At 46.9% G+C, this 26,718-nt stretch overlaps 1 protein-coding gene across 1 annotated transcript in view; it reads right to left on the minus strand.

Moving 5' to 3' along the window:
• RPH3AL (rabphilin 3A like (without C2 domains)) overlaps positions 1–26,718 on the minus strand; it is a 148,244-nt gene that overhangs the window by 13,400 nt on the left and 108,126 nt on the right. Inside the window, 1 exon segment of the mRNA XM_041724990.1 lies at positions 12,400–12,574. Coding sequence (XP_041580924.1) covers positions 12,400–12,574 — 175 coding nt within the window.

Raw genomic sequence — 26,718 nt, forward strand, 5'->3', positions numbered from 1 at the left:
GGACCCAGAGGCAAGTGAGGCAGGAGAGGCCTGGCCTCCTGTCCTGCATGGAGATCTGGGCTCGGCCAGACTCTCTTCTCCTTGCTGTGGTTGCCAGGTCAGCAGTGGGGAATCAGCTCAGCCTGTGTGCCAGGCCAGCCTTCACCTATGATGGACAGAAGACCCCAGGAGACAGCTGCGGAGGAATGGAGCCAAGTTGGCATGGCTATCTCCTTGGGCTTTACTGGAGTCAGACAGGGCAGGCAGGCCCAGGTTTATTCACTTCAGCTAGGCCCCTGAAGGCTGAGAAATCTAGAGTGGGTAGGATGGGGTTGTAGGTTCCCACAGTGAGACAGGTGAATAGCTGGAGAGGGTGTGCACTGCACAGGGTTGGAGACCAGCCCTGCCTGGCCCCTGGAGGCTGTGACAGGAGCTCTGTGCACATCTACTGAACCAAAGCCAGAGGCTGGCTGGAAGCCCTGCTTCCCTGTGTCCATTCAGATGGGGTGGGAGTGGGGACAAAGAGGCCCAAGACCTTGCCTTGCACTTGGAATTGGCTAATCAACTGAGGTTATTACTGGCTTGGACAAATCAGAATGGACAGCCATGCTCCCGACCTCTGTGGTGTGGCTAACGATGGCCTTCTGCTCTTGGGGAATCAATCCCCAAGCCAGTGAGGATGCCCAGGATAAGCAGGAGGGCTTCTGGGGCAGGAGTGCAGTGCAGCCGAGGTGCTTCTGTTCTGAGGGTGGCCCTCCCATTCCCAAACACTGGCATTGGGCTCGTGTTTGGCTTCACCAAGGGCTCTGAAGGTCAAGACAAATTAGTATGCATGGGTTTTTCTTTCAAAATACAGCCACATAAGAGATGGCCAAGCCTCTACTTCCCTGGGACTTAGGGAAAGGATAGAGTTTCCTGAACACTGAGGGGATCCCTCTGTCCACACTGAGATCACCTCTCCATGCCTTACTATGAAATGGGACAAGAGTAGTTCCCCCCACTGCCCCGCCCCAGTTATCTGGGGATTCCATGAAAAAAGGAGTGCACAGAGCCTGGCACAGGCTGCAGTGAGCAACCATGCAATCCTTGGCAGCTACAGTTGTTGCTGATTTTATTTGGCTACTCAGCACTGAGGCCTGAGGCTGCCTCTTTCACCTGCACAGACCTACAGGCAAACAGCACCCGGGCCCTCAGTAGAATGGATCTACTGGTGGAGAAATGGTGGCCACGTGAGAAGACTGCCAACTGCCTGACTATGGGTGTTTGCCCCGGTGTGGTCCACAGGGGTTTGGGCAACCTAGCACCATCCCCATCACCTTCTCCTGCTCACGGAGAGGGATAACATTCAGTTCCCCAAATGGCTGGTGGGAGCCCCAGACAGCACTGTCTCTGACTCTTCTTTATTTACCTTCTGGACCAAAACAGCAGACCTACACCACGCAGACCTGAGCCAGGGGGTGTCTGGGGGTTCTGTGAGGGACCCACAGTGCCTTCTCAGATGGCCAGAAGCCTCTCCCGCCCTCCTCTCTAAACCTCCTGGCTCGTGTGTGTGTGTGTGTGTGTGTGTGTGTGTGTGTGTGGTGTGTTTAGTGGTTTCTATTAACTTTATATATAAAAAAGTACCAGTTACTTCCACCACCCTAGGACTCCAGAAGCCATGCAAGGAGTAAAATGGACACGACAGAGAAGGCCATGATTAAGTGAGTGACATGATCCTGGGGACAGAACTTTGAAAGGAAGATTCAGTCAGTTGATAGACACTTAGTGAGCACTTACCACAAGCACCGTGCACAGGTGTGGTGGGGGTGGCACGAGGTACTCGGAGGTCTGAGGGGCTCCACTGGCAGTACACACTAGGGACTGTGTGTGTGTGTGTGTGTGTGTGTGTGTGTGTGTGTGTAAGCGTGCCCAAGTGTATGCACAGAGGGCAGGGTCAGTGCTGAAAGGAGGCTGATCTCTGCAAGAGGAGCAGCCTTAGTGTACGATCTGCAAGCTACCTCACCACCTGCCAGAAATTTCTCCAGAAAGTTTCCTTCCCTTGTATTTGGAACTGTAAGATATGAAAGCTGGAAGAGAACAGACTCTGTCCTGGCTCCCTGGTCTCCATCCTATTCTTGGGGCAACCAGAGTCCAGAGAGAAGGAAGGACTTCCAAAAACTCATTTCCCTAGCCTGGGATCAGGACTAGGAGTGGGAATGCACAGATGTGATATGATCAGGCCTGTCCTTGACTGGTCAAAGGGTCAGTGGGTGACGTGGGCTGGATATGATATTTATTTTGATATACTTATTATGATATTTCTGGATATGAGTAGTGATTTCCACAGAGAAGTGTGTCCACTTTTGTTGCAACAGATGCTCCCACTGGTCTAATTCCTATTGTCCCTCTTTTTTTTTTTTAATAAAGATTTTAATTAATTTATTCACGAGAGACACAGAGAGAGAGAGAGGCAGAAACATAGGCAGAGGGAGAGCAGGCTCCCAGCGGGGAGCCCAATGTGGGACTTGATCCCAGGACCCCAGGATCATGCCCTGAGCCGAAGGCAATGCTCAGCCGCTGAGCCACCCAGGTGCGCCTTGCCCCTCCTTTTGTAGGGATGTGGAAATAAGAACTATTTCACTTCCTTCTTAATAACCGTGTAAGGTGGTGATCAGAGTGCCAAGGGACACCAGAGAATGGTGGGGACTACGGTAGACCCAAGACTGCGAGCCCAGCGTGGAGGGGGAAGCTGCTACTTAAGCCTGTTCAATTTGTCCAAGGAGGGGGCAGTATTGGCAGACATTCTGATTTTCAAAAAAGTAGCCAGAATTCCATAATTTTTTAGTAAGAATTCTCCATGTTTAAAAAAGTTGTCAGTGAATGTAAAGCAGTGAGCCAGGGGATCCCTGGGTGGCGCAGCGGTTTGGCGCCTGCCTTTGGCCCAGGGCGCGATCCTGGAGACCCGGGATCGAATCCCACGTCAGGCTCCCGGTGCATGGAGCCTGCTTCTCCCTCTGCCTGTGTCTCTGCCTCTCTCTCTCTCTCTGTGACTATCATAAATAAATAAAAAATTAAAAAAAAAAAAAAATTAAAAAAAAAAAAAAAAAAAAAAAAAAAAAAAAAAAAGCAGTGAGCCAGATCGAGTCACTGCTCCACCAGTTTGCAACCGCTAACACCAGCAAATGTCTAACCCTTGGAGGACAGATGGCATCCCACCTCCCAACCTGGAAGCCTTCCTGCTCTGATGTCCTCTGCTTCTTTCTCCAAGCCTCAGCCAGCCTGTCCCCCCTGCACAAACATACCCTCCCAGCTGCTCCAAAGGCTGCGGGGAGTTCACATGCCATTTTTGGGCCAATGTGACAGAAATGGCAAGTCCAGAGTCTGCTGGGGAAACATTGGGGGGGGGGGGGGGTGTTGAGTCGTGGGTGGGAGAGGGCAGCTGAGCACTCGGAGTAGCTTCCAAAATGCTAATTTCTTAGGAACAGAAAAAGAAGGAAGGTGGCATAGCAACAGCTGGCTCTGGGCAGTGAGCAATCCTGTATGAAAATAAAACATTTTACAATCTACAACCGTGGCTCATTAAGAATGAATGGATCTACTGGTATAAATAGCACGCTGCGTTAAGAAGTCAGGAAACAGCATATGGGTTTGATGGAAAAACGGCTGCCACCAAACTGCTGATTAGCTCAGTTGGCTGCAGCTCTGCACTACCGAGACAGAGGTCTCTGATCCCAAGCTTTCAGGAGCCATGTGGATTTCTCTATCTTGTATCCCCATCTCCCCAGCCCTGATCACAGTATGGGGGCTAACTCTGGGCACACAGTAACAAATCCATATTGAATTTCTCTCAGTATCTAAAGCATAGCATCCTCACTATAATAGCCCGTCTCTTCTCAAATGCTCCCAAAGACAGGGAACTCACTACCATATTAGACACAAGATACCCAATTCTGTGACTCAGCAGCTACTGAGCAAGATATACGAATTCCCCCCTATGCTGTCCCAGCCCTGCTTTGAGGGAAAGTAGCCCTAACTAGCCATGCCATCTATTATATCTGATAGGACACAAGCTATATGCAAAAAGGACAGCCTGAGTAGGAATGAGTTGGGCCTATTACCTCCTCCCTGAGTGCAGATGTGGGGTTCTGAGGAGAGCAGGCCAGAGGAAGGGCATATGCAGATGTGAGACTGAAGATGGAGCTGATCTAAGAGTTCCCTGAGAAGCAGAAGTGGCCGCTGCCATACTCCTCTCCACCACAGGGCTTGCAAGCCTTATCTCCTTCCCCGCTCTGGAAGACCTCCCCTAGTGCCTGGCACTGATCCCTGTACTTGAGCTGGCCTCGGTGGTCTCTGTTCCTGGCAACCAAATATCCTCTTGCCAAGTCTGAATGGGGACAGCCAGTGTTCGTGGTGATTTGGGCAATAGCCTAGTCAGTGTTAAATTCAGGGGGCTGGGGGGAACAGGCTGGGATTCAGAGGCTTCTTGGCCGCAGCCTCTAGGACAGCTTCCCCCTCCTCGTCCATCCTGAAGCTGCCCCCATGGGCTGGCTGAGCACCCACAGAACTCCAGCTGTGCCAACATAGCACCCAAGGAACGTGGTGGCATGGGGTAGGTGGGCCAGCCGGGTTCTTCAGAAGGCTGGCCCAGGCAAACATGTGTAGCCTGACTTGAACCAGACCGCTCAGCCCAAGCAACCCTAAAGCTTGCTTTTCTGGACTGCAAACAGAACTGCAGCTGAGGATTTTTTTTAAATTGCTTAAAATGTAGTGAACCAATGAAGCGATAATGAAACCCCTCTATTTTTCTCAAAACGATCCAACTGGAACAAATCCAAAACCTGGAAGTATTTTTCTGGAACAGACCTTGAAAGTCAACTGGTGTGTAAATCTGTTCAAATCCAGGAAGCCCCTGCTCTGCTCATGGGCTGCCAGAGGGTGGGAGGCGGGGGAGGGCATCCCTGCAGAGGGACAGGGATACAGCCTCATGGAGATGGGAAAGTGCACTTGCTCCATGGCCACGGGAGCTTTAGAGGTCTGCTTTTGCCTCAGCCAGGGGCCTTTTGGCCTACCATGGTTTCTTATCCATCTTGGAGGAGATGGAGTGGGAGGAAATGGGTATTTGTACCCTGTGGGTAGGGCTTTATGGGGTCTAGGGTGGAAGGCAAAATGAAAGGGCCTCCCTAATCCGGCCAGGCCACAGGGCAGTGATGAAGGTTTTAGACAAGGGGTCCCCTCCCACCTGCCCAGTCCTAGGCTCCCAGGGAGAGGCTAACACAGCAAAGCTTCCCAAGCCAGGGTCACTCAGCTCTCTGGTTCCCATCTGAGAAAAGTATACAGATCCTAGGAAGCCCTGTGAACAGTATATAGACTCTAGACTCAGGGCTTCAGGCCTCTAATTTCAGGAGCTCAGACCCACTTGGGTAGGTTGGGGCAGACCAATCACAGAGCAGATCCAGAGTAATGTTGCCTCTAGTCAGAGGTGGAGAAACACATTCCATGTGTTTCTGAATACACAAGGAATGGGGTGGAAATCTAAGAAGCCCCATCATGTTAAGGATCTTTGCCACTGGAGAGAGAGAAGCACAAAATCCTATCTGAGAATAATGACTTCAGTCAGATAAATTCAGCTGTCTCTTTTTTTTTTTTTTTTTAAAGATTTTATTTGCTCATGAGAGACCCAGAGAGAGAGAGAGAGAAAGAGAGAGAGGCAGAGACACAGGCAGAGGGAGAAGCAGGCCTCCTGCGGGGAGCCTGACCTGGGACTTGATCTGGTGACTCCTGGATCACATCCTGAGCCAAAGGCAGATAGATGCTCAATCACTGAGCCACCCAGATGCCCTAAAAAACATTTAGGTTTTTATTTTTATTTATTTTTATTTTTTATTTTTTATTTAAAGAGAGGTAGGGGTAGGGAGGGGCAGAGGGAAAAAGAATCTTAGGCAGGCTCCATCTCAGGACCCTGAGATTGTAACCTGAGCTGGTAGCAAAAGTCGGATGCTCAACCAACTGAGCTACCCAGGTACCCTTAAAATTTAGATCTTTAATCTATCTGCAGTGTGTTTCTGAATACACATGGAATGGGGTGGAAATCTAATTATGCTAATTCTGGTTGTTACATAAACCTGTTATTTTCTCACTGAATTGAAAAACTACCTATGTTCAGCTTCCATACATCCTTAGGTCTATTACTTCTCTATTCTGTTCTACTTCTCTATTCTATTCACTTATTCTATAAATAAATATTCTATTTATTCTGGTGCCATACTATACTATTTCTATTGATTATAGTCACTTTATAGTAAGCCTTATCATTTGGTCAGGCAGCTCCTTGCCACACTTAAAAAAAAATAAGCAAACCATTTTGTTAAATTGAAATATAACTCATATACCATAAACTTCATTCTTTGAAAGTGTATGATTACATGGTTTTTTAGTATGTTTGTTGAGTCGTGCAACCATTGGCACTATCCAGGTTCCAGAACATCTTTGTCACATGTTCTCTGTACCCATTAGCAATTGCTCCCCTGACCCCTGCTTCCCTGGCCCTGGCAATCAGGAATCTACTTTCTGCCTCCGCGGATTTGCCTGTTCTGAACATTTCGTAGAATTGGAGTAATGCATTGTATGACCTTTGTCTCTGGCATCTTTCACTTAGCATAGAGTGTGCACATTGTAGCCTATGTCTGTAGTTCAATTCCTTTTTAAGGCTGAATAATATTCCACTGCATGATTATGCCACATTTTGTTTATCTAGTGGATAAAAGAAACTTTTGAATCCATTGCTTCCTAAAACCTCCACTGGCAATCAGACAGAAATTATTACACTTATTAATTTGAAGGAATCAAGATATTTGCCTCTCTGTTTGTGTCTCACTTTTGGTCTTTTGATAAGACTCTATATAATTTTCTTCAAGTTAGACCTCTAATTGTCTTTTTTTTTTTCTAATTGTCTTTTCAATTTCACTTCTAGGCATCATTTTTGTTGCAAAGATGAGTGAATTTTCCCATTGCTCCTTCTAAATTGTCAGCATAGAGTAAAACTACTGGTTTTTTTTTTTTTTTTTTTTGGTGTGTAAACTACCGGTTTACTTTGTATCCTGTCAGTTCCCAAATTGTCTTATTAAACCCACTAGGTTGATTTAGTAGGTTCTCTTGGGTTATCTTAGTATGCAACCACATCATCCGCAAATAAGATCATTTCTTCTTTTTTCAACAGCAACAGATTATTTCCTTGCCTTATTATATTAGTTAAAGACTATGAAACACTGTCAAGTGATGGTGGTAATGGGGTGGGGACTTGCATCTCAATAGAACATGGCTTCAGTTCTTTACCAATGAATATAATACTTGGTGTTAGATTTTTTCTTCTTTGGTAATTTTATCATGTTATTTAATTTCCTTTTAATCTTATATTAATTTTTTAAATTTAGCATATACTTCTTTAATCTTGGAGAGGAAGACATTTAGAGTTAAGACAGGAAACCTAGAAACCACAAAACCAACAAAAGACACACTTGACTTCACAAAAATGAAAAGGAACAGGTTTTGAATGGCCAAATACTATGAGTAAAGGCTAAGGTCAAACAAAATGGGAAGTCAAGGAGGAAAGCATTGCTAGCCATTTACCATTCCTAACACAAAAGCAGCACTGACAAATTAATATGAGAAAATAAACCACTTAATAAAAAATGAGGAATGGATTAAAACAGGTAATTTTTAGTATCTGTGCTACCAAAGCAAGCACCAAGATTTATTAGAGAGAGAGAGAGAGAGAGAGAGAACACACAGAAGCAGGAGGGAGGGGCAGGAGAGAGAGAATCTCCAGCAGACTCCCTGCTGACTTGGAGCCTGCCATGGGGCTCGAGCTCAGAACCCTGAGATCATGACCTAAGCCGAAATCAAGAGTCAGATACTCAACCAACTAAGCCACCCAGCCACCTCAAATGTGTATGAAAATTTGAAACACACATCCCATTTTTGGAAACCCACCCCATGGAAATAAAAGCATCATATACACTTAAAAGACTTCTCAGTATCGCCTGCAGCAGTGAAAAGCCAGAAACAATTTGAAATGTCCATCAATATATGAATAATTAAATCATAATACATGGTAACATGAAAAAGAATAAAGTAAAATATCTATTAATCTGGAGGGATGTTCATGATGTTCTTTTAAGTGAAAAAAGTTACATGCAGAGTTATAGGTAAGAGCCTATTTTTGTTGTTAAAAGCAATAAAACAAAGAACCAATCCTACATAAAGTGTTTGTAGGAATAGGGACAAAGGGGCTTGGGGATGACAGCAAGCAGAAGAGATTTTAAATTTTCATACATTTTTGAATTGCTTAACTTGTTAAAATATATTATGTATACTTATGTAATTAAAAATCAACATGGAGCACCTGGGTGGCTCAGTCTGTTAAGCGGCTCTTTGATTTCAGCTCCAGTCATGATCTTGGAGTTGTGGGATTGAGCCTCACATTGGGTTCTGCACTCAGTGTGGAGTCTGCTTGAGATTCTCTCCCTCCCTCTGCCTCTGTCCCTCCCCCCTACTCACACTCTAAAATCAATCAATCTTTTAAAAAAATTAGTACAAAAAATTTAAAGGAGAAAGAAAAGGAACCTGCCTCAAAAACATCAATATATATTACCTGATTGACCTATGGCCTGAAAAGTTCATGGCTTATATCTGTTGATTATTCTTCCTCTTGTAACAGGGCACGAGAAAGAAAGCAGGGTGGGGTGGACTGGGGAAGAAGCTGGAAGTCACAGGTGTACGAGTGCAAGGGCAGAGAGAGAGAGAGAGAGGGAGAATGAAAGAGTGAGAGGAAGGGAAGAACAGGGGCAGGGGAAGAAGGGAGCAGCCTTTTTTTTTTTTTTTTTAATTTATTTGAGAGAGGAAGAAAGAGAGAGAACACACAGCAAGGGTGGGGAGGGGCAGAGGGAGAGGGAGAAACAGGCTCTCCACTGAGCAGGGAACCTGATGTCGGGCTAGATCCCAGGACCCTGAGATCATGACCTGAGCAGATGCTAAATCCACTGAGCCACTCAGGCACCCGCAGGAGCAGCTTTCTCCCTGGGAAGCAGGGACTGTGGGGCAGGAGAGGGATGATGACCCTGGGGTTCCCAGAGGCAGAGCCTGGGAGTGGGGTGGTTTGAATAGTCTTCAAGGGTCTCTTGGGGCTGCCCAACAGAACTCTGGTCCAGGGGAGCCTGCAGGCCCTAAGGAAAATCCTTCTACAGTTTTTCAAATATCTTAGCAGGGAGTGGGTGGTTCATCCATTCCTTCATCCACTCATTGACCTAAGAAGCATCTGTCCCATGCCTCTCCCATGCTAGGTGGTAAGAAATTGGCCTATTCAGGACAGACAGGGCCCTGTTCATAGGCAGCTTCCAGGGTGGTGGGGGTCCACACCCCGATGCGGATCACTGTATTTCTGCCCAGCCCTGAGCTCAGTTTGGGCTGGACTTACCTGACAGGCCCTAATCTGGACCACAAACTACAGCTTTGACCCCAGCCAGCTGCCAGGCACCCAGGCATCATGTTGGGGCAGGGGAGGGGAAGCCAGTCTTGGAGCCAGAAAAATGCTTATTGGCTCCCCAGCTGTCAGTGGTCTGGGAAGGCCCAGGGATGCCCCCATGCCAGCCTCCCAAGGCTGCCAGCTGAGGGCTGTCTGCTGTCAGGAGTCTGACAGCCTAGAGACCAGCTTGAAAAGGAACTGGGGCTGAGGCAGCAGCCCCCCCAGCTTGGGAGACTTCCCAGACAGGCCAGGCCAACATTTCCCTTGCGGCTGCCACAGACTTGACCTCTAGGCCACGTACACCACCAGAAAACCACAGAAGAGCTGGCATGGGGCTGCCCTCCCCTAACCCCCAGGCCCAGGGCCAGCTATAGGGAAGGCTATAAGGATGGTTCCAGTTGGCCTAGGGCCTCTAGTCTCCTACAGGTGTCCAGTAGCTACCTGAATGCCTCTGTGAGTACATGGCCATGTCTGCGATGGCCAGGGGACCCCAACTCAATTGGAAAGCACAGATCTGGGCAGCCCGGGTGGCTCAGCAGTTTAGTGCCACCTTTAGCCCAGGGCCTGATCCTGGAGACCCGGGATTGAGTCCCACGTCGGGTTCCCTGCATGGGGCCTGCTTCTCCCTCTGCCTGTGTCTCTGCCTCTCTCTCTCTGTGTGTGTCTCTCATGAATAAATAAATAAATACAATAAAATCTTAAAAAAAAAAAAAAAAAGGAGAGCACAGATCCTGGCTTCCACATAGGTCAATCAGAGGACCACAGGATCAGGCGTGGAAGCCGTTCAGGAGCAGTTGGCTTGTTAGTGGCCCCCTCCTTGCAAATGCCTGGTGCTCTGGTTCCCTGGTTCCTGTGGCTTAGAATCTCTTGGCTTTCCTCCCCCCTCCCCAGCAATGCCTCCTACTTTGTCTCCTCTGCCAGCTCTGATTCTTCCTTCCTCTCCTCTTGACTGTGGGTTTCCTTGAGTTCAGGTACCCCCATGCACCCCCAGTGTGTCCCATTTCTGGGTGTGTGCAGACGCTCCCTGGGCCTCCCCAACCAGCCTGGGGCCAGCAGCCCTCACCCTTCTGCTGCCCACAGGCAAGACACATAGGTCATCCATCTGGGCCACCTCCTCCTGCTTGGCAGGAAAAGGCGGGTGGTCACAGAGCTGCAACACGCTGCCGGGCCCTGGACCTGGCAGGAAAGATGCGCTGCCTCATGCTCTGGGGGCCTGGAGGCCTCTGACTCAATCTGCAGAAGGAGCTCAAGTTCACAGGGGGACCTCCACATAGCCTAGCCTGGCCACAGTGCAAACTCAGTTAATAAGCCGTGCTGGCTGCAAGCATGTGGGCCGCTGGCCTCCTCGCTCGCATTATTAAAAGGCCATCTGTGCCTGCATGACCGAGGAGATGGAGGCTCTGCCCTCCCCAGGGGTGTGTGTGTATGTGTGTGTGCATGGATGCGTGCTCTGCGCTGAGTCTGAGCAGACAGGGCCCCCCACCCCAACCCACTTGAAGCCACATTATTTCCCTAGCTGCAATGTCCCCCCTGAGCCCGAGGGACAAAGATGTGCCCTGACAGGGATGGGGCAGGAGAAAGCCCCAGCTCAAGGGTGGAAATGGGACTGAGTAGAGGAGGGAGCCCCTTCCCCATCAAACCCCATTTCGGGCTCCTCTCCGGGGGCCAGTCCCAGCAGGGCTTGCTCCTCTGCCTGCCGGCCCAGGGCCCACCCGCACTTGCCCATGGTCCTACAAGGGCTTTGCCGTGGCAGTGATGGCAGGAGAGGCAAACTTATGGGAATGAGAAGTGCAAATGGAGTCCGACAGAATTAGGGAGGAGGGTCCTTTGCAGAAAGAGCCGGGGGATGCTGAGGAGGTTTCAGGAGAACAGAGGCCCAGCTGTTAATGCCAGTCCTGTCTGAAGGGGCTGCCCTATAGCAGATTTTTACCTTCTACATAGTATCATTTGACAACCTTCAACACTTTATAATAAACACACCTTACTTTTGCAACAAGAGAGGAAAAAAAGCCCAAACGAGATAAAGATAGATGCCAACTCATAATCCAAAGACAGAAATCTCTAAGAGCCCTTCATGTCTGCCTGCCTGGCCCAGCATCAGGTAAGCCGCTTGTCCCTCTGACTGCTCTCTCTCATTAAGGACCCTCAGTCTCTAAGTCTTGGGCTGAAACTTGGACCCTTTAGGACAGAAGGAGCCAGGGCCCAGAGGACAGGACGCTGCCTTTTGGTCTCAGCTCAGCCATACAGGGGCTCAGTAAGTGCCTCCTCTTCTTGGGGCCTCAGGCTACACATCCACAAAACAGGACTTAAATACCTGCCCTGGTCACCTCTGGAGCCTGTTGTGAGATGAGAATTTTAAAATTTAAAATCATGAACATGCAAGCCTCATGCAAGCTGTGGAGGGTCATCTACCACATCAGGAACGCTCCCGCTGGTGGGCCTGAGCTCCCCTTCTGACGGCGGCTGCCCGGGATGCAATCACAGTAGCGTAACCTCCATGAATACCAAAAGGGCCCTGGGCATGAAGTCATTTTGCTCATTAGGACCAGGGACTCCAGGAGTCTTCCCTTACTGAGATGCAAGACAAGCACCAAGAAGAGATGGTACAGGCCAACTTTGGAAAGATGCATTTTCATACTCTGCAAAAATCCTTGAGGGAATCACATTTCTGCAAAGATCCATAGTGCTCACAGCATCCCCAGCCCCAAATTAGTGCTTGTTTGTGAAATGGCCTCCAGTGGATCCTCCTGCTTCGAGCAGTCACTGTGCTAAGGCCCCGCTGCCCACACAAGGGCACAGGGAGGGACGAAGTACCAGTACGAGCCACCTGGAGGGTATGGCAGACGTTGGCCTGGTGCCCATGGCACTGCCTGGCTAGCGGACAGTTGCTCTCCCAGTAGAGGGGGCCAGAGGGGACTTACCTCTCCCTCGGGCCCATGTGTAGATGCGACTAGTCTCAATGCTTCTGGGCTTTGGCTCGGTGGGCTCCATGGGCAAAGGTCGGAAGTGGGAGTCATCAGCCCGGCCGGGCGTCTTCAGTGGCAGGATGTACTTGGGGAGCCCTTTGTAGAACCAGGCCCCTGACCTCTTCCAGACCTGGCAGGGGTGACATCTGCTTAGAGCAAGGGGTGCAGAGCAGCCTTCCCTGTGCCATGCTCCCACGCACACCCGCCCTCCTCCCCTGTTGGAAAGTGCTTAACACTCAGTAGATGCCACTTGCATTCCTCTTGCCACCCCTTCCCTCAAGGCTCCGGGGCAGAGCAAGCCAGGGCTGGGTGACAGCACAGTACTCAAAGCTGTCCCAGAGAGCTCCCCAGGGATGAGACTATGTCTGGGAAGGCACGGGGCGGGGGGCAGACCTCTGAGAACCCCAGATTAGAATTCAGAGCAGCACAGAGATAAGACCCCTGAACTCTTAATGCCTACTTCAAGAAACACCAAGTACTCCATAATCTCTTTTCCACTGAAGTAAATATATTCAGGGTATTTAGTAAGATTAGGAGAGTGTGAAGGAATGTGGCCTTCTCAGGGAAGAGCAAGCCTTGGTTTGCTAGAGCAAACAGCCTGGGTCTGAGCCCTGGATCTGTCACCTGGCAGCTGTGAGTTTTGGACACATCGGCCTTCCGGATCCCTAGTTTCATCATCAGTAGGTGGAATGTAGGAACAGTGCCCGCCTCATAGAGCAGCCATGAGATTTTTTTTTTTAAGATTTTATTTTATTTGAGAGAGAGTGAGAGCCAGAGAAATCACAGGAGGCAGAGGGAGAAGCAGCCTTCCTACTGAGCAGGAACTGGGATGAGGGGCCCAATCTCAGGACTCCAAGATCATGACCTGAGCTGAATGCAGACACTCAACTGACCGAGTCACTCAGGCATCCCAAGGACCAAACTCTTTTTCTTTTTTTTTTTTTTTTTGTATCTTTCCTTTTTTTTTTTTTTTTTTTAGATTTTATTTATTTATTCATAAACACAGAGAGAGAGAGAGGCAGAGACATAGGCAAAGGGAGAAGCAGGCTCCATGCAGGGAGCCTGATGTGGGACTCAATCCCAGGTCTCCAGGATCACACCCCAGGCTGCAGGCGGTGCCAAACCGCTGCACCACCGGGGCTGCCCAAGGACCAAACTCTTGAATGAATGTAAGGTCCCATGGCCCAGTGTCAGGCATGAGCAGCCATTTCACAGATGTGATGCTTATGATTATCATGATCACCCTCTTCCTCTCATCTGACAAACATGGAAGTTTAGCAACTAGTGGACCATGTTCCCTACTCAAAATACAGAATTCATTCATTCATTCATTCAGGAAGGAAGGAAGGAAGGAAAGAGAGGGGGTAGGGGCAGAAGGAGATAAGAGAGAGAATCTTAAGCAGGTTCCACGCCCAGTGTGGAGCCTACTACGGGGCTTGGTCTCACAACCTTGAGATCATGACCTGAGCTGAAATCAAGAGTTGGATGCTTTACCAACTGAGTCACTCAAGCATCCCTCAAAAGAGTTAATTTAAAATCAGAAGGCCAGAGGGTACCCTGCTTCTCTCTAGGACAAGTTTTCCTAATCCTCAGTCTTCCTCTGTACATTAATTCTGTGAGATATTAACATGGACTGGACCCCCCCCACACACACACACAAAAAGGTTCTTGATCATGTACACTTGGGAAGCACTAGGTGGTTAAACCAAGCATTACTGCAGGACTTCTCAGAGCCTTGAATGTGCCAATATACAAAGAGTTCTCCATCAGAGCCAAAAAACACCAAGTGGTGTTTCCCACTTGGAATCTACTCAACAAGTTTTCTTACAGATGCTCAACCCTAGTAATTGGTCTGTGTAGACTCAGCACCTAACTGTGCAGCACCGGAATCACTCAACTATCATGAGTCATCTCTTTATGCTCCAGAGTGCCAGACACAGCGCCACTGAGTCCCAACCCTGTCTCTGGCTCGAAGGGGTTGAATGGCTCATGGAGTCCCCTTTAAAAAATCCTTTCCGGTCCTCTCATGGTCCTCCTATGGGAAGTATTTATTTGAATTGACAGTGTGTATACATGGTCTAAAATTCACAGAGTGCAAAATTAAAGTCTCCTCCCCATTCCCAGAGGCATCCAGTGAGAAATTCTTTGAGGAAGCTCTTATTATCCCCACTTTCCAGATGGGAAAACCGAGGCTCTGACAATTTAAGCAACTCGCCCAAGGCCAGCCCACCATTCTATTGGCCTCTATTCCACACTGGAGGCCCCAGAGTCTCATCCCAGTGTTTACAGAAGCAAAGTAGATGCTCACTAAGTGTGGCTGAGTGGTGAGTAAAGCCTCAGCAGGGCAGACATCACCATGGACTCTAAGTGTCCTGCAGACTGGGTGCCTAGAGAGGAGGGAGCTGCTGTGACTGCCAAGGCCACCCTGTCTTTGCACAGCTGCCACATGGTTTCTGAGAACATGTGCCCAAGCCCATGAAGCCACTGGTGCCAGTGAGGAGCTCACTTGGCCTCCGTGTGCTGAGAAAAGGTCTGAGCACCTGTCACTCTGAGCGCACCAGCCTCCTGCCCCCCAACATGCACTGGGCCTCAGAGGGACCAAATGAAACAAGCCCTCAAGAGCCAACTGTATACCTGGGGTATATATGCAATTTTTTTGAAGGATCATGTAGATGCAACCTGTGTTTGCCTCTCTCCTAACTATGTATCACAGCAACTGTTTTGTGTTAATAAGTAATGGTGGTCTCCACTGCCATTATTTAATAGCTTCATTGTTTGGATTTATTAAACTTAATTAAACCAGCCCTCCACTCATAGATATTTAAGTTGCTTCCAGATTACCACTCTTGTTAACAGTGCTGCAACAATCGTCTTTGCACACACATCAGACAGGTGTCAGTTTCGGCCTTAGAAAACACTCCAAGGGGCGGATCTGCCAGGTCAAGAGATGTGTATATTTAGATGATGACATATATCATCAGACCACCCTCCAGGAAGAAAAGTTGAATATCCAGTGAAGTGCTAAGCGTCTTCAAGGTGGGAAGCCCAGACTACACTTCCTGGTGGGATCTAGGGTCTGGCCTCGGGGCCCTGCTCAGGAGCAGTTCCCATGGGCTGCTGGGTGTGGGGAAGGTGCTTGTCAGGACCCAAGGCCACCAGAGTTAAGTGCCATAGCAGGGAGGATGGGGACCCCACTGTGACCCCTGGGGCACACTGTCACATGTGCTGTTTGAAGGGGAGTGGGCAGGACAACATCAAGGGTGACTCAATGAGATGTAAACTACATCACTGTTATGTGGCTTTCAGTGGGAGAGACCAAGAAATGCTATAGAGCTGCATTCGGGGGTTCCACAGGGCCAGACACATCACTGATCCTCCCTAAGGCCTCATCTTGGGCTCCTGGGCAGTTCCTGCCGAGCTGGGACAACAGTTCTGGTCTATGTGTGTGCATAGTCCTTTCTTTCCTTTTTTGTTTTCAATTAAAATTAAGTTTTAATTGCAGAAAATATCCATAACATAAAATTTACCATCTTAGCTCTATCTCTAGGTATATAGTTCAGTAGTGTTAAACACATTCATGTTGTACACCCAGTCTCTAGAACTTCCTCTTGTAAAACAGACTCTGCACCCATTAAACAATTCCCTATTCCTCTGTACCACCCCCAGCCCCTGACAGCCACCATTCTACTTTCTGAGAATCTGACTCAGAATTTGATTACTCTAGATTTGATTACTCTAGATACTTCATATGAATGGAATTGTATGGTATTGATCTTTTTTGTGACTGGCTTTTTTCACTTAGCATAATAACCTCAGGTGTTGCAACCCTGTGTCAGAATTTTCTTCCTTTTTGAGGTTGAATGGTGTTCCATTGCAGGTATACATCACATTTTGTTTAGTTATTCATCCATTGATGGACACTTGGGTCGTGTCTACCATTTGGCTGGTCCTTTCATTTATTTATTTATTTATTTTAAAGATTTTATTTATTATTTATTCCTGAGAGAGAGAGAGAGAGAGCGGGAGAGCAAGAGCGGCAGAGAAACAGGCAGAGGGTGCAGCAGGCTCCATGCAGGGAACCCGATGTGAGACTCAATCCCAAGTCTCTAGGATCAGGCCCTGGGCTGAAGGTGGCGCTAAACCGCTGAGTCACCTGGGCTGCCCTGGTCCTTCCATTTTTAGAAACCACTTGGCTTTACCTCCAGGGAGGCAGGTCCAGGGCACTGTGTTCACCACTGTATCTTCAAACTTCTAGCACAGGCTTGACATACAATAGGTGCTCAGCAAACACTGGTTGTGTGGCTGAAGTAGAGTTATAGGTAGTTTGCTGGAACGTGCCCAATCTATATAGTTGCCACCTTTCTGGAGATGTGGCCTGAGGGTTTCTCACCTAAATTCTTGTAATTAATCAAATAGATTTATTGTTTCAGATTAAAGAAGGATAAAGGAGAAGTGCTTAGCAGGGCCTGCCAGTGAAGAGCAAGCTGCAGTGAACCTCCCTGGCTGTGCGCTCCCAGCTCCTCTTCAAGCACCAATGTGCCCCTGCAGCCCTGGCTGCCCCTGGCTCCCCTGGAATGTCACGGCCAGCAGTCCCCATGTCCTCAGCCTCACCTTCCGTTGCAACAATCCACCTCTACCCCTCCCCCATGCTTAAAAATACTAATCAGTAAAGTGCTTTCAGAAAATGGGATAAAGAGGCCAAGATCCAAAGTATTAGGCTGAATTGCATGAACATGCTGATAATCAATGGTTTTTTTGGTATTTGATAATTTTTTATCTATAAATCCTCCCATAAGGTTCATATAATTCATTCTGATATTTATACTCAGCAGGGCAATGATGCCATGGGGTTGCCAGGCCTGCAGCACCTCCCTGGGGCCCAGGAGGTCAGTCATTCTACCTGAGTCCATGGTCATGAGGCCTGGGGTCTACCTCCTTCTCTCCCGTTGGCACTGTGGTCCAGGCAGAAGGACCAAGACTGGAAGACCAGAAAGGCCCATGGTCCTGGACCAGCTTGAGGAGCTGCAGTTCCTGAAACCCCACTGTAGGGGTACTGGAGCACACAGGTGGGGCCAATATGGAGGGGCCTTCCTGGGTAGGAGTGCATGAAACATGGTGTTTTGGAAACTGCCTTCCCCATGGGAGAGCAGGACTGCTGAGGTGAGGCATAAGGGACCCCAGGGCTGAATTCTGAGCTGCCACCCCTCTTCCCCTCATGTCAATCCATGGCCATCCTCAGACCTTCTCTCGCCTTGCTGCCCACTCCACCCTGCAAAATGCACAACTGTAGCTTTTAATCGCATGATGTCTGCTCTGTGCATCCAGGCCTATCACCCACTGCATGGCCCAACACCCAGCCACCTCTCCAAGAACAGTAGCAAGAAATGCCCTCCACAGATTGGAAAACCTTCACTTTCTAGTGAAGCTGTGGGATCTGCAAAACCCTAGTCGGCTCCCCATGTGTGGTTTGCTGTGATAAGGCCAGCACAACAGCCAATCTTGAAAATGCCATTTAATAAGAAAAGACCCACACTGCCGCCATGGCACTCGCAGGAGTGGCCAGCAGCATTAAATCCTCCCCATAGCACTGCTTTGTGCTCTGCTTCAAGGTTTTCATTAGGATTTCAGTTCACAGCCAACCTGACTGCTGATACCGATGGATATTAGCCAAGCCGTTCCCAGGGAATTTTAATTACCATGATAACAATTGCTAATCATTGGCATTTCCTAAATGGCTGTGGTTGGAGAAGGTGGTGATTGCCAGGCCCCATTAGGAAGAAGAGGATCCTAGGGGACCAGTCACTGGGGAGGGTGGGCAAAGGACAGCCCAAGACCTCTGTCCTTGCCCACTGCCCCACCCCTTCTGAGTGTTACCGCCTCTTCTTGCCTCCCAAGCAACTCTGGAGTGCACCTGCACAGATTCAGGCAAGAAGTCCACACCTGGGTCGGAGCAGGGGTACAGTTTGCAGCCTTTGCACATGCTGTTCCTTCTACTTGAGATGCCCTTCATCCTCGTCTCCCACCAAGACTGTGACACTGCCCCTAGGAAGTCTTCTGTGCCACCTGGTACAGAACAAGAGCACCTCTGCCGTGCTCTTGGAGGCCACATGGAGCTGAGCCCAATGGCAAGGCTGTGTCTGTGCCACCCCTGTACTCCCAGGACCCCACAAGGAGCCTGTGTGAGGCAAGAATGCTGCTGACTGACAAAACGGATGAATGAACGAAGAAGGCAAAGAAAAGGAATCGTCCTCAGGGGACAGAACATGGGACTCTGTCTTTGGGGAGACAAGTTCTGTCTGCTTAACAAGCTCCAGGCTGGCCCAGTCTTGAAAAACCACAAGAAATGGCCTATCAAAAAAAAAAAAAAAAAAAGAAATGGCTTATCATAGAGAAGTTTTCTTGCTTACACTTTGGTCTTTTAAAAAAGGGCTCTTAAAGGGGCAACCCACCTGGCAGAGAGGCCAGACAGCCTTCCCCCATCAGTTACCTGAACACACACACACACACACACACACATGCATAGAGTGCCAGCCTGGCAGGAGCTCTACCAGGCAAGCAAAACTCCTGTTAGCATGGCCAACAGGACCCCAGAACTCTGCCAACCTTGCCACCCTCACCAGACTCATCTCTTGCCTCCTCCTGGTCCATGCTTGGGATCAGCCAGACACAGCCACTCTCACTCCCTGGCCACATTAAACTTGCTTCCAGGTCTTTGTACATGCTTTTCCTTCTTCCCTCCATGGGCTAGGATAAAGAAATCCAGCCTTTAGGAAATTACTATTATCCAGAAGCTTCCACAGAACTGTCAGGTCTCCCACTACAATGCACACACAATTATGTATGCCTGTTTCCCGCACCAGATCGAAAGCTCAAAACTCCATACTGGTAGGATGCATACAGGGGCCCCAGTGCATGATAGCACACAAAAATCTGTCATCTGAGGCTACTGAGCACATCCAAATTTCAAGGCTTTATGTAACTCAGGTTACTTAAGAGAAGCACTGGCTTAGAGGGTGTCATAGACTAAGCTGTGCCCCATGCCCCAATTCATATGTTGAAGCCCTACGGGGCGGTGCTGGAACACGGGCCTTTGGGCAGTGATGAGGGCTAGATGGGACTATAAGGGTGGGCCCCTCATCATGGGATTAGTGCCCTAGAAGAGACACCAGAGGGCTTTCATCTCTCTCCTCTGTGTGAGGACATAGAGAGGTGGCTGACATCTGTGAGCCAGGAAGAGCACTCTCACAGGGAACCCTGACAGTACTTTGATCTAGGACTCCAGCCTCCAGAACCATGAGCAGTAAACTCTTGTTGTTTAAGGACCCTGTCTACGCTCTCTAGTTATGGTAGCCTGAGCTGAGGACAACACAGGAGAAGCTTCCCAGGAGGCTGTAGAAGATGAAAAATGGCCCCCCGTTATTTTCCTCTCGTCCCATCAAGTGGTGAGGTACAGGTGGTGTACCCCACCTGCTCTAGGCGGGTGACTTGTTTTGACCAACAGAATGTGGTGGTGGTGCCATGGGACTTCTGACCAGACCTCAAGAGGCCCAGCAGTTTCCTTTCTCACCGTCTGGGAACACCTTGGCCACCACGAGAGACTGCCTTGTCCAGTGGATGAGATGAGAGACCCGGTGGAGAACCAAGACACCCCAGCCATAGCGAGTGCCGCCAGCAGAGGAGTGAGCCTCCCTGGGTCCCTCCCTATTGAATTGTCCAGGCCTGCAACCTTTGGATGAGCCCTGCTCAATCTCCTTGCTGAGCCCAGCCCAAACTGCCAGATCACAAGCAAAGGAATGTTGTTGTTTTAAGCCATTTAAGGCTCCTTGCCTCCAGTAGGTCACCTATCCTCTGTTTAGACACTCCTAAAAAAAGAAACAATCAGGTATGTTGATAACTAATTGAGTAAAGCAATAGAGTTAAATTCAGGGACTTAAACGAAATAATTAGAAAGGAAAAGGCTCCTAGGAAGAATACAGTGCAGAAATATAAAAATGTAAAATAAAGGCTCAAAGATAAAAATGAGGCCATTTGGAATGTGGCACACAAAGATAAACAGAAAAATGCAAAAGAAGTGATAAGGGGGGTGGGGCGTGGGCCTGGGTGGCTCAGTGGTTGGGCTCCTCTCTTTGGCCCAGGGCATGATCCTGGAGTCCTGGGATTGAGTCCCGCGTAGGGCTCCCTGCATGAAGCCTGCTTCTCTGCCTGTGTCTCTGCCTCTCTCTGTGTCTCCCATGAATAAATAAATAAAAATATTTTTAAAAAAATCAGTGATAAGGGACAGGGTCACCTGGGTGGCTCAGTGGTTGAGCTGTTGCCTTCAGCTCAGGTCTTGTTCCTGGGGTCCTAGGGTCGAGTCCTGCATTGGGCTCCCTGCAGGGAGCCTGCTTCTCCCTCTGCCTATGTCTCTGCCTTTGTGTTTCTCATGAATAAATAAAATCTTTAAAAAAAAGAAGTGATAAGGGACAAAAATGCTCAATTTGAGGGGTCTACTTCCTAATAATAGACTCCCCAGAGAGAGAAAAATGAAAAATATCTCCAGGCACTGAAGAAGAACATGTGTCTTTAGATTAAAAGATTTTTATTGACTATAAGGCAGGAAAAATGAAAAGTAAAAAGCAATAGACACACATACTCATAAAATCATTTAGTTCCAAATATAAAAAGAAGATCCTGAAACTTCCAGAAAGAAAAAAACAGGCCTATGAGAAAACCAGAATCAGAACAACATCAGTCTTATCATCGGCAACACTAGATGCTAAAAAAACTATGCATCTAGAATTCTATCAAACTATCAATCAAACATGAGAGCAGAATAGAGACATTTTTAGACTTGCAAGGACTCCAAACTTTTCTTTGTATGGGTTTGTACAGATGGGTTCCAGCAAAATACTGGTGAAAAATAAGAAAGAGGAAGACACTGGGATCCTAGAAACAGTGTCCCCAACTCAGGAGGGCTGTGGAAGGAGATCCCATGAGGCTGGCTCTCAGTAACTAGTGCAGGCTGGAGCTGGGAAGGTTGTGCAGGGGTTTCTGACATGGCAAGAGAAGGCTCTGTACAACAGAAGATAAAGGTAAAATCAAGAAGTTGCACAAAAGGGCACCTGGGGGGCTTAGTCGGTTGAGTATCTATCTGCCTTCCGCTCAGGTCATGATCCCAGAGTCCTGGGATTGAGTCCCACGTCCGGCTCCCTCCTTCTTGGGAAGCCTGCTTCTCCCTCTTCCTCTCTCCCCTGCTCATGCTCTCTCTCAAATAAATAAATAAAATCTTAAAAAGAAAAAAAATGGAGCTGCATAAAAGGACATAAGTTTCATGATTCTTTTGTCATTAGAAAAAAATCAATAAAAACCTTGAGGGAAAATTAAAAATCAGATCGGAAAGGTCATGATCTAAATATTAGGTAAATTAAAATGTGACAGAAATGAAAAATTAAGAAGGAATGCATCAGGTCATGTTATTAGGATCATTTTCATTTGGGGATGCAGGGGTCAAGGTAGTTACCAAAATGTGATCTTCACATACCATTTGACCCTGAGCTGTTTAATGTTTATATAAAAAAATTTAAAAATTCAAATATTCAATAATTACTGAGCACTTGGTATATGTCAGGCACTGTCCTAAGAATTTTAAATACAATAATTTATTTAACCCTCAGCATTATCCTATGTTGTAGGTACTACCATCAGCTCTATTTTACAGACAAGGACACACCAGGTGCAGAGAGAACAGGGAAGAAAAGGACAGAACTGGAACCCAGGCAGTCTAGCTCTGGGATCTGCCCCCTTTACCCTCTCATAAAATCATATACGGGTTTGCTAAATTAAATGCTATTTATAGATTTCTCAACCTGCACTAACCTGGAGACAAAGTGCTCTAACTTTTCTTAGATTCTTTATTTGTCTATCTGGCATCCATTAATCACGTGGCCAAAATAATGGCCAAAGATGTTGCTATTTATCCTGTGATGTGACTTTTGCAGACCTGTGAAAGTCATGTTGCAAACCCTCCGGCCAATCCTGAGTCCACACTACACCACTGCCTCAGCTAACCCTCACATACCACGCCAATTCTCCTCTGCCGTAAATCACCCAGGGTCCCTCCCTATTCCCCAATGCCTCCCTAAACTGCTTAAACTAGCCAATCTGAAGATAAGTACCCTGCCCTACTTTGCCTTTCCCATAGAAACCCCAATAAAGGAGAGCCTGGGTAGCTCAGTTGGTTAAGTGTCTTCCTTCAGCTCAGGTCATGATCCTGGGGTCCTGGGATTGAGCTCTGCATTGGGATCCCTGCTCAGAGGGAAGCCTGCTTCTCCCTCTCCCTCTGCCTGCTGCTCCCCCTGCTTGTGCTCATTCTCTCTCTGTCAAATAAATAAAGCAAAAAAAATATTAAAGTTCTAACAAATTGGTCATTGGATGTTCATGTTATTGAATTCCTGGGCTGCATGGCAGGTGGACACATGTGGAGTTGGGCCATCTATGGCTAGTATACTGAACCTGGATGTGATTAAGAGAGAAAAGTTGGTAGTTCAGGAAAGGAAAAGAAAGCAGTAATTAAATTTTTAAAAAAGATTTTATTTATTTATTCATGAGAGTCACAGAGAGAGGCAGAGACATAGGCAGAGGAAGAAGCAGGCTCCTTACTGGGAGCCCAATATGGGACTCAATCCCAGGACCCCGAGATCACGACCTGAGTCAAAGGCAAGAGGTTCAACCACTGAGCCACCCAAGTGCCCGGTAATTAAAAATTTTTGTAGTAGCACAGGATAGGAAAAGAACCAAACTATGCTTAGTTGAAAAACACCTGCATGAGTTCATATTACTGAAATTTCTGTCCCTGAAGAAAGCCAAGTTCCCCCTCAGATGTCACTGTACCCATCTAACTTCCAGGAGTCAGAGATGGGAAAAACTTGAACAGTTTTTTCAAAGGGAACCAGGGCTTCCAAGCATAAAAGGCAGGCAGAGCTGGATCCCTCAGAAAACAGGAAGGGCCAGGAGCATTGGGTTGGAGGGAGACTGCTCTCAAAGATAGCTGGCCAGTACCCTTTGACCAGGTTTCCGTAGTGACAAGCTGAGTATGAAAAACCATAATTACAGCCAAGGCGACAAGCTGATATTGAGCAAGGCAAGCTGACATGAGATGTGCTAACGCAATGCACATATACGTTTTAGTACCAGTTCGTGCTGGTAATGCTGTCGCTCAAACCAGATTGGGACCATCCTACCTTAAAGTTCTGGCTGGCAGCTTGATAACTTGCTGCCCTACTCAAGGAGCAAGGAGACTCAGCGTTTACACAGTGTGTGTGATTCTGGCATGGACTTGACCGTGTGCATTTGTTCAACGTGAGCAGTGAGTGGGGGCAGGGAGCAGGTCCCCAAGGCCTGTTACCACAGAGGCAGCCCAGGGAGCCCTCTATCAGCTGTAACGCCTACAAAAGCAACCTCTACATACTCCAGGAAACTGGGTGCCCCTGTGATCCAGAAGGTGGCTGCGATTCTTATCCTGAAAAGGTACTGTGGATCACATTAGCAAAAAACAGAAATCAGGTGCATCCAGTCTGCCTAAAAAAATTGCTCAGAAGTAGAGTTCATTTGATCAACAGATGAATTAAAATAAAAAGCTCATGAATGAGGAACTCGTGGTACCAGAAAATGAAATGATCAATGAAATAAAGGCAGAGTTTAGTCTAAATAATTAGTGTATGTATAACTACAAAATGATAAAAAATGTGAAGGAAATGATGCTTAAAATATTGGTGTAAAATAACCAGTTAACAAAAATAATCTGACCCCAGATTTCAGATTGTCTCAAGAAAAGTGAAATGTGGCTTCAAACCATAAGATACTTTGGAATAAACCTAACCAAAGAGAGAAAGGATCTGTACTCAGAAAACTATAGAACACTCATGAAAGAAATTGCGGAAGATACCAAGAAATAGAAAAACATTCCATGCTCGTGGATTGGAAGAACAAATATTGTTAAAATGTTTATACTACCTAGAGCAATCTATACATTCAATGCTATTCCTATCAAAATATCATCAGCATTTTCCACAGAGCTAGAATAAATAATCCTAAAATTTGTATGGAACCAGAAAAGACCCCAAATAGCTGAAGGAATGTTGAAAAGGAAAATCAAAGCTGGTGGCATCATAATTCCAGATGTCAGGCTATATTACAAAGCTGTAATAACCATCAAGACAGTGTGGTACTGGCACAAAAACATAGATCAATGGAACAGAATAGAGGACCCAGAAATGGAACCTCAACTCTATGGTCAACTAATCTTCGACAAAGCAGGGAAGAATATCCAATGGAGAAAAGACAGTCTCCTCAACAAATGGTGTTGGGAAAATTGGACAGCCACATGCAGAAGAATGAAACTGGACCATTTTCTTAAACCATACACAAAAATAGACTCAAAATGGATTAAAGACCTAAGTGTGAAACAGAAATCCATAAAAATCCTAGAGGAGAACACAGGCAGCAACCTTTGTGACCTCAGCCACAGTAACTTCTTTTAGACACATCACCAAAGGCAAGGGAAACAAAGGCAAAAATGAACTATTAGGATTTCATCAGGATAAAAAGCTTTTGCACAACAAAGGAAACAGTTGACAAAACCAAAAGACAACCAATGGGATGGGAGAAGATTTTTGCAAAGAATTGTCAGATAAAGGGCTAGTATCCAAGATCTATAAAGAACTTACCAAACTCAACACCCAAAGAACAAATAATCCAATCAAGAAATGGGCTGAAGACATGAACAGACATTTCTCCAATGAAGACATACAAATGGCCAAGAGACACATGAAAAAATGCTCAACATCACTTGGCACTAGGGAAATAAAAATCAAAACCACAACGTATTTCATTATGGCTAAAAAATAAGCAAGTCCAGAAATGACTGATGTTGGTGAGGATGCAGAAAAAGGGGAACCCTCGTACACTGTTGGTGGGAATGCAAGCTGGTGCAGCCATTCTGGAAAACAGTATGGAGGTTCCTCAAAAAGTTGAAAATGTAGCTACCTATGCCCTAGCAATTGTACTATTGGGTATTTACCCCAAAATACAAATGTACAGATGTCCATCGACAGATGAATGGATAAAGAAGATGTGGTGTACATATATACAATGGAATACTATTCAGCCAACAAAAAATGAAACCTTGCCATTTGCAACGACATGGATGGAACTAGAGGGTACATGCTAAGTGAAATAAGTCAATCAGAGAAAGACAATTATATGATTTCACTCATATGTGAAATTTAAGAAACAAAACAGACGATCATAAGGGAAGGGAGGGAGAATAAAACAAGACAACATCAGAGAGAGAGACAAACTGGAAGAGACTCTAAATTATAGGAAACAAACCAAGGGTTGCTGGAGAGGAAGGGGTGGCGGGATGGGGTAACTGGGTGATGGGCATTAAGGAGGGTATGTAATGTAATGAGCACTGGGTATTATATACAACAGATGAATCACTGAACTCTACCTCTGACACTAATAATACACTATATGTTAATTAACTGAATTTAAAGAAGTTAAAAAAAGTGGCTGAAAAAAAAGCTTTGGACTCCTCATCCTCAGCAGCAAGGGGAGTTATTAGACACTGTTTCTATTATAATATAAGCAATTAGACAAATACTGGCTTAAATATTTAAACACTAATATGTGTATGTATATATATACTTATCTGTCCCTTTAAGACAATCAGCAGAATTTAAACTAGGGAAAAGTTTTGTCACACCAAAATACATGATTTTTGAGGTTTTTTTTTCCTCTTCCTTCTTCCCTCCCTTTCTCTCTCTCTCTCTCTCTCTCACTCTCTCTCTCTCTCTCTCTCTCTCGGTTTTATTTTTTTATTTTTTATTTTTATTTTTATTTTTTATTTTTTATTTTTTTTTTCTCTCTCTCGGTTTTAAAAATTTTCTCCTTGTTCTTGCCATTTTTGCTTTGAGCCGAAATTGAGTTTTAGAGCAGCCATCTTTTCCTCATTGCTTGCTTCCCCTCCTTCAGAAAGCTGAAGCTGGCGGTCAACCCCTGAAGACAGAGTGAGTAGATATTAATTTATTCAAATAACATTTATTCAGCACCTTCTATGTGTTAAGACAGAGCCTCGGAGAAGAAAAGATCAAATGTTCTTGCAAACGAGTGGTCCAAGGCATAAATCCATACCAGGCTGGGGTCTGTGTCCATGTTTTCCTTCCACGTGAGAGTGTTCATGCTCGCCTTCGTGAGCTGTTCCGCACTGATGCAGCTTCCCTACATCCATCCCCC

Source organism: Vulpes lagopus, chromosome 12, assembly GCF_018345385.1.
Source record: "Vulpes lagopus strain Blue_001 chromosome 12, ASM1834538v1, whole genome shotgun sequence".
In the NCBI taxonomy this organism is placed as follows: domain Eukaryota; kingdom Metazoa; phylum Chordata; class Mammalia; order Carnivora; family Canidae; genus Vulpes; species Vulpes lagopus.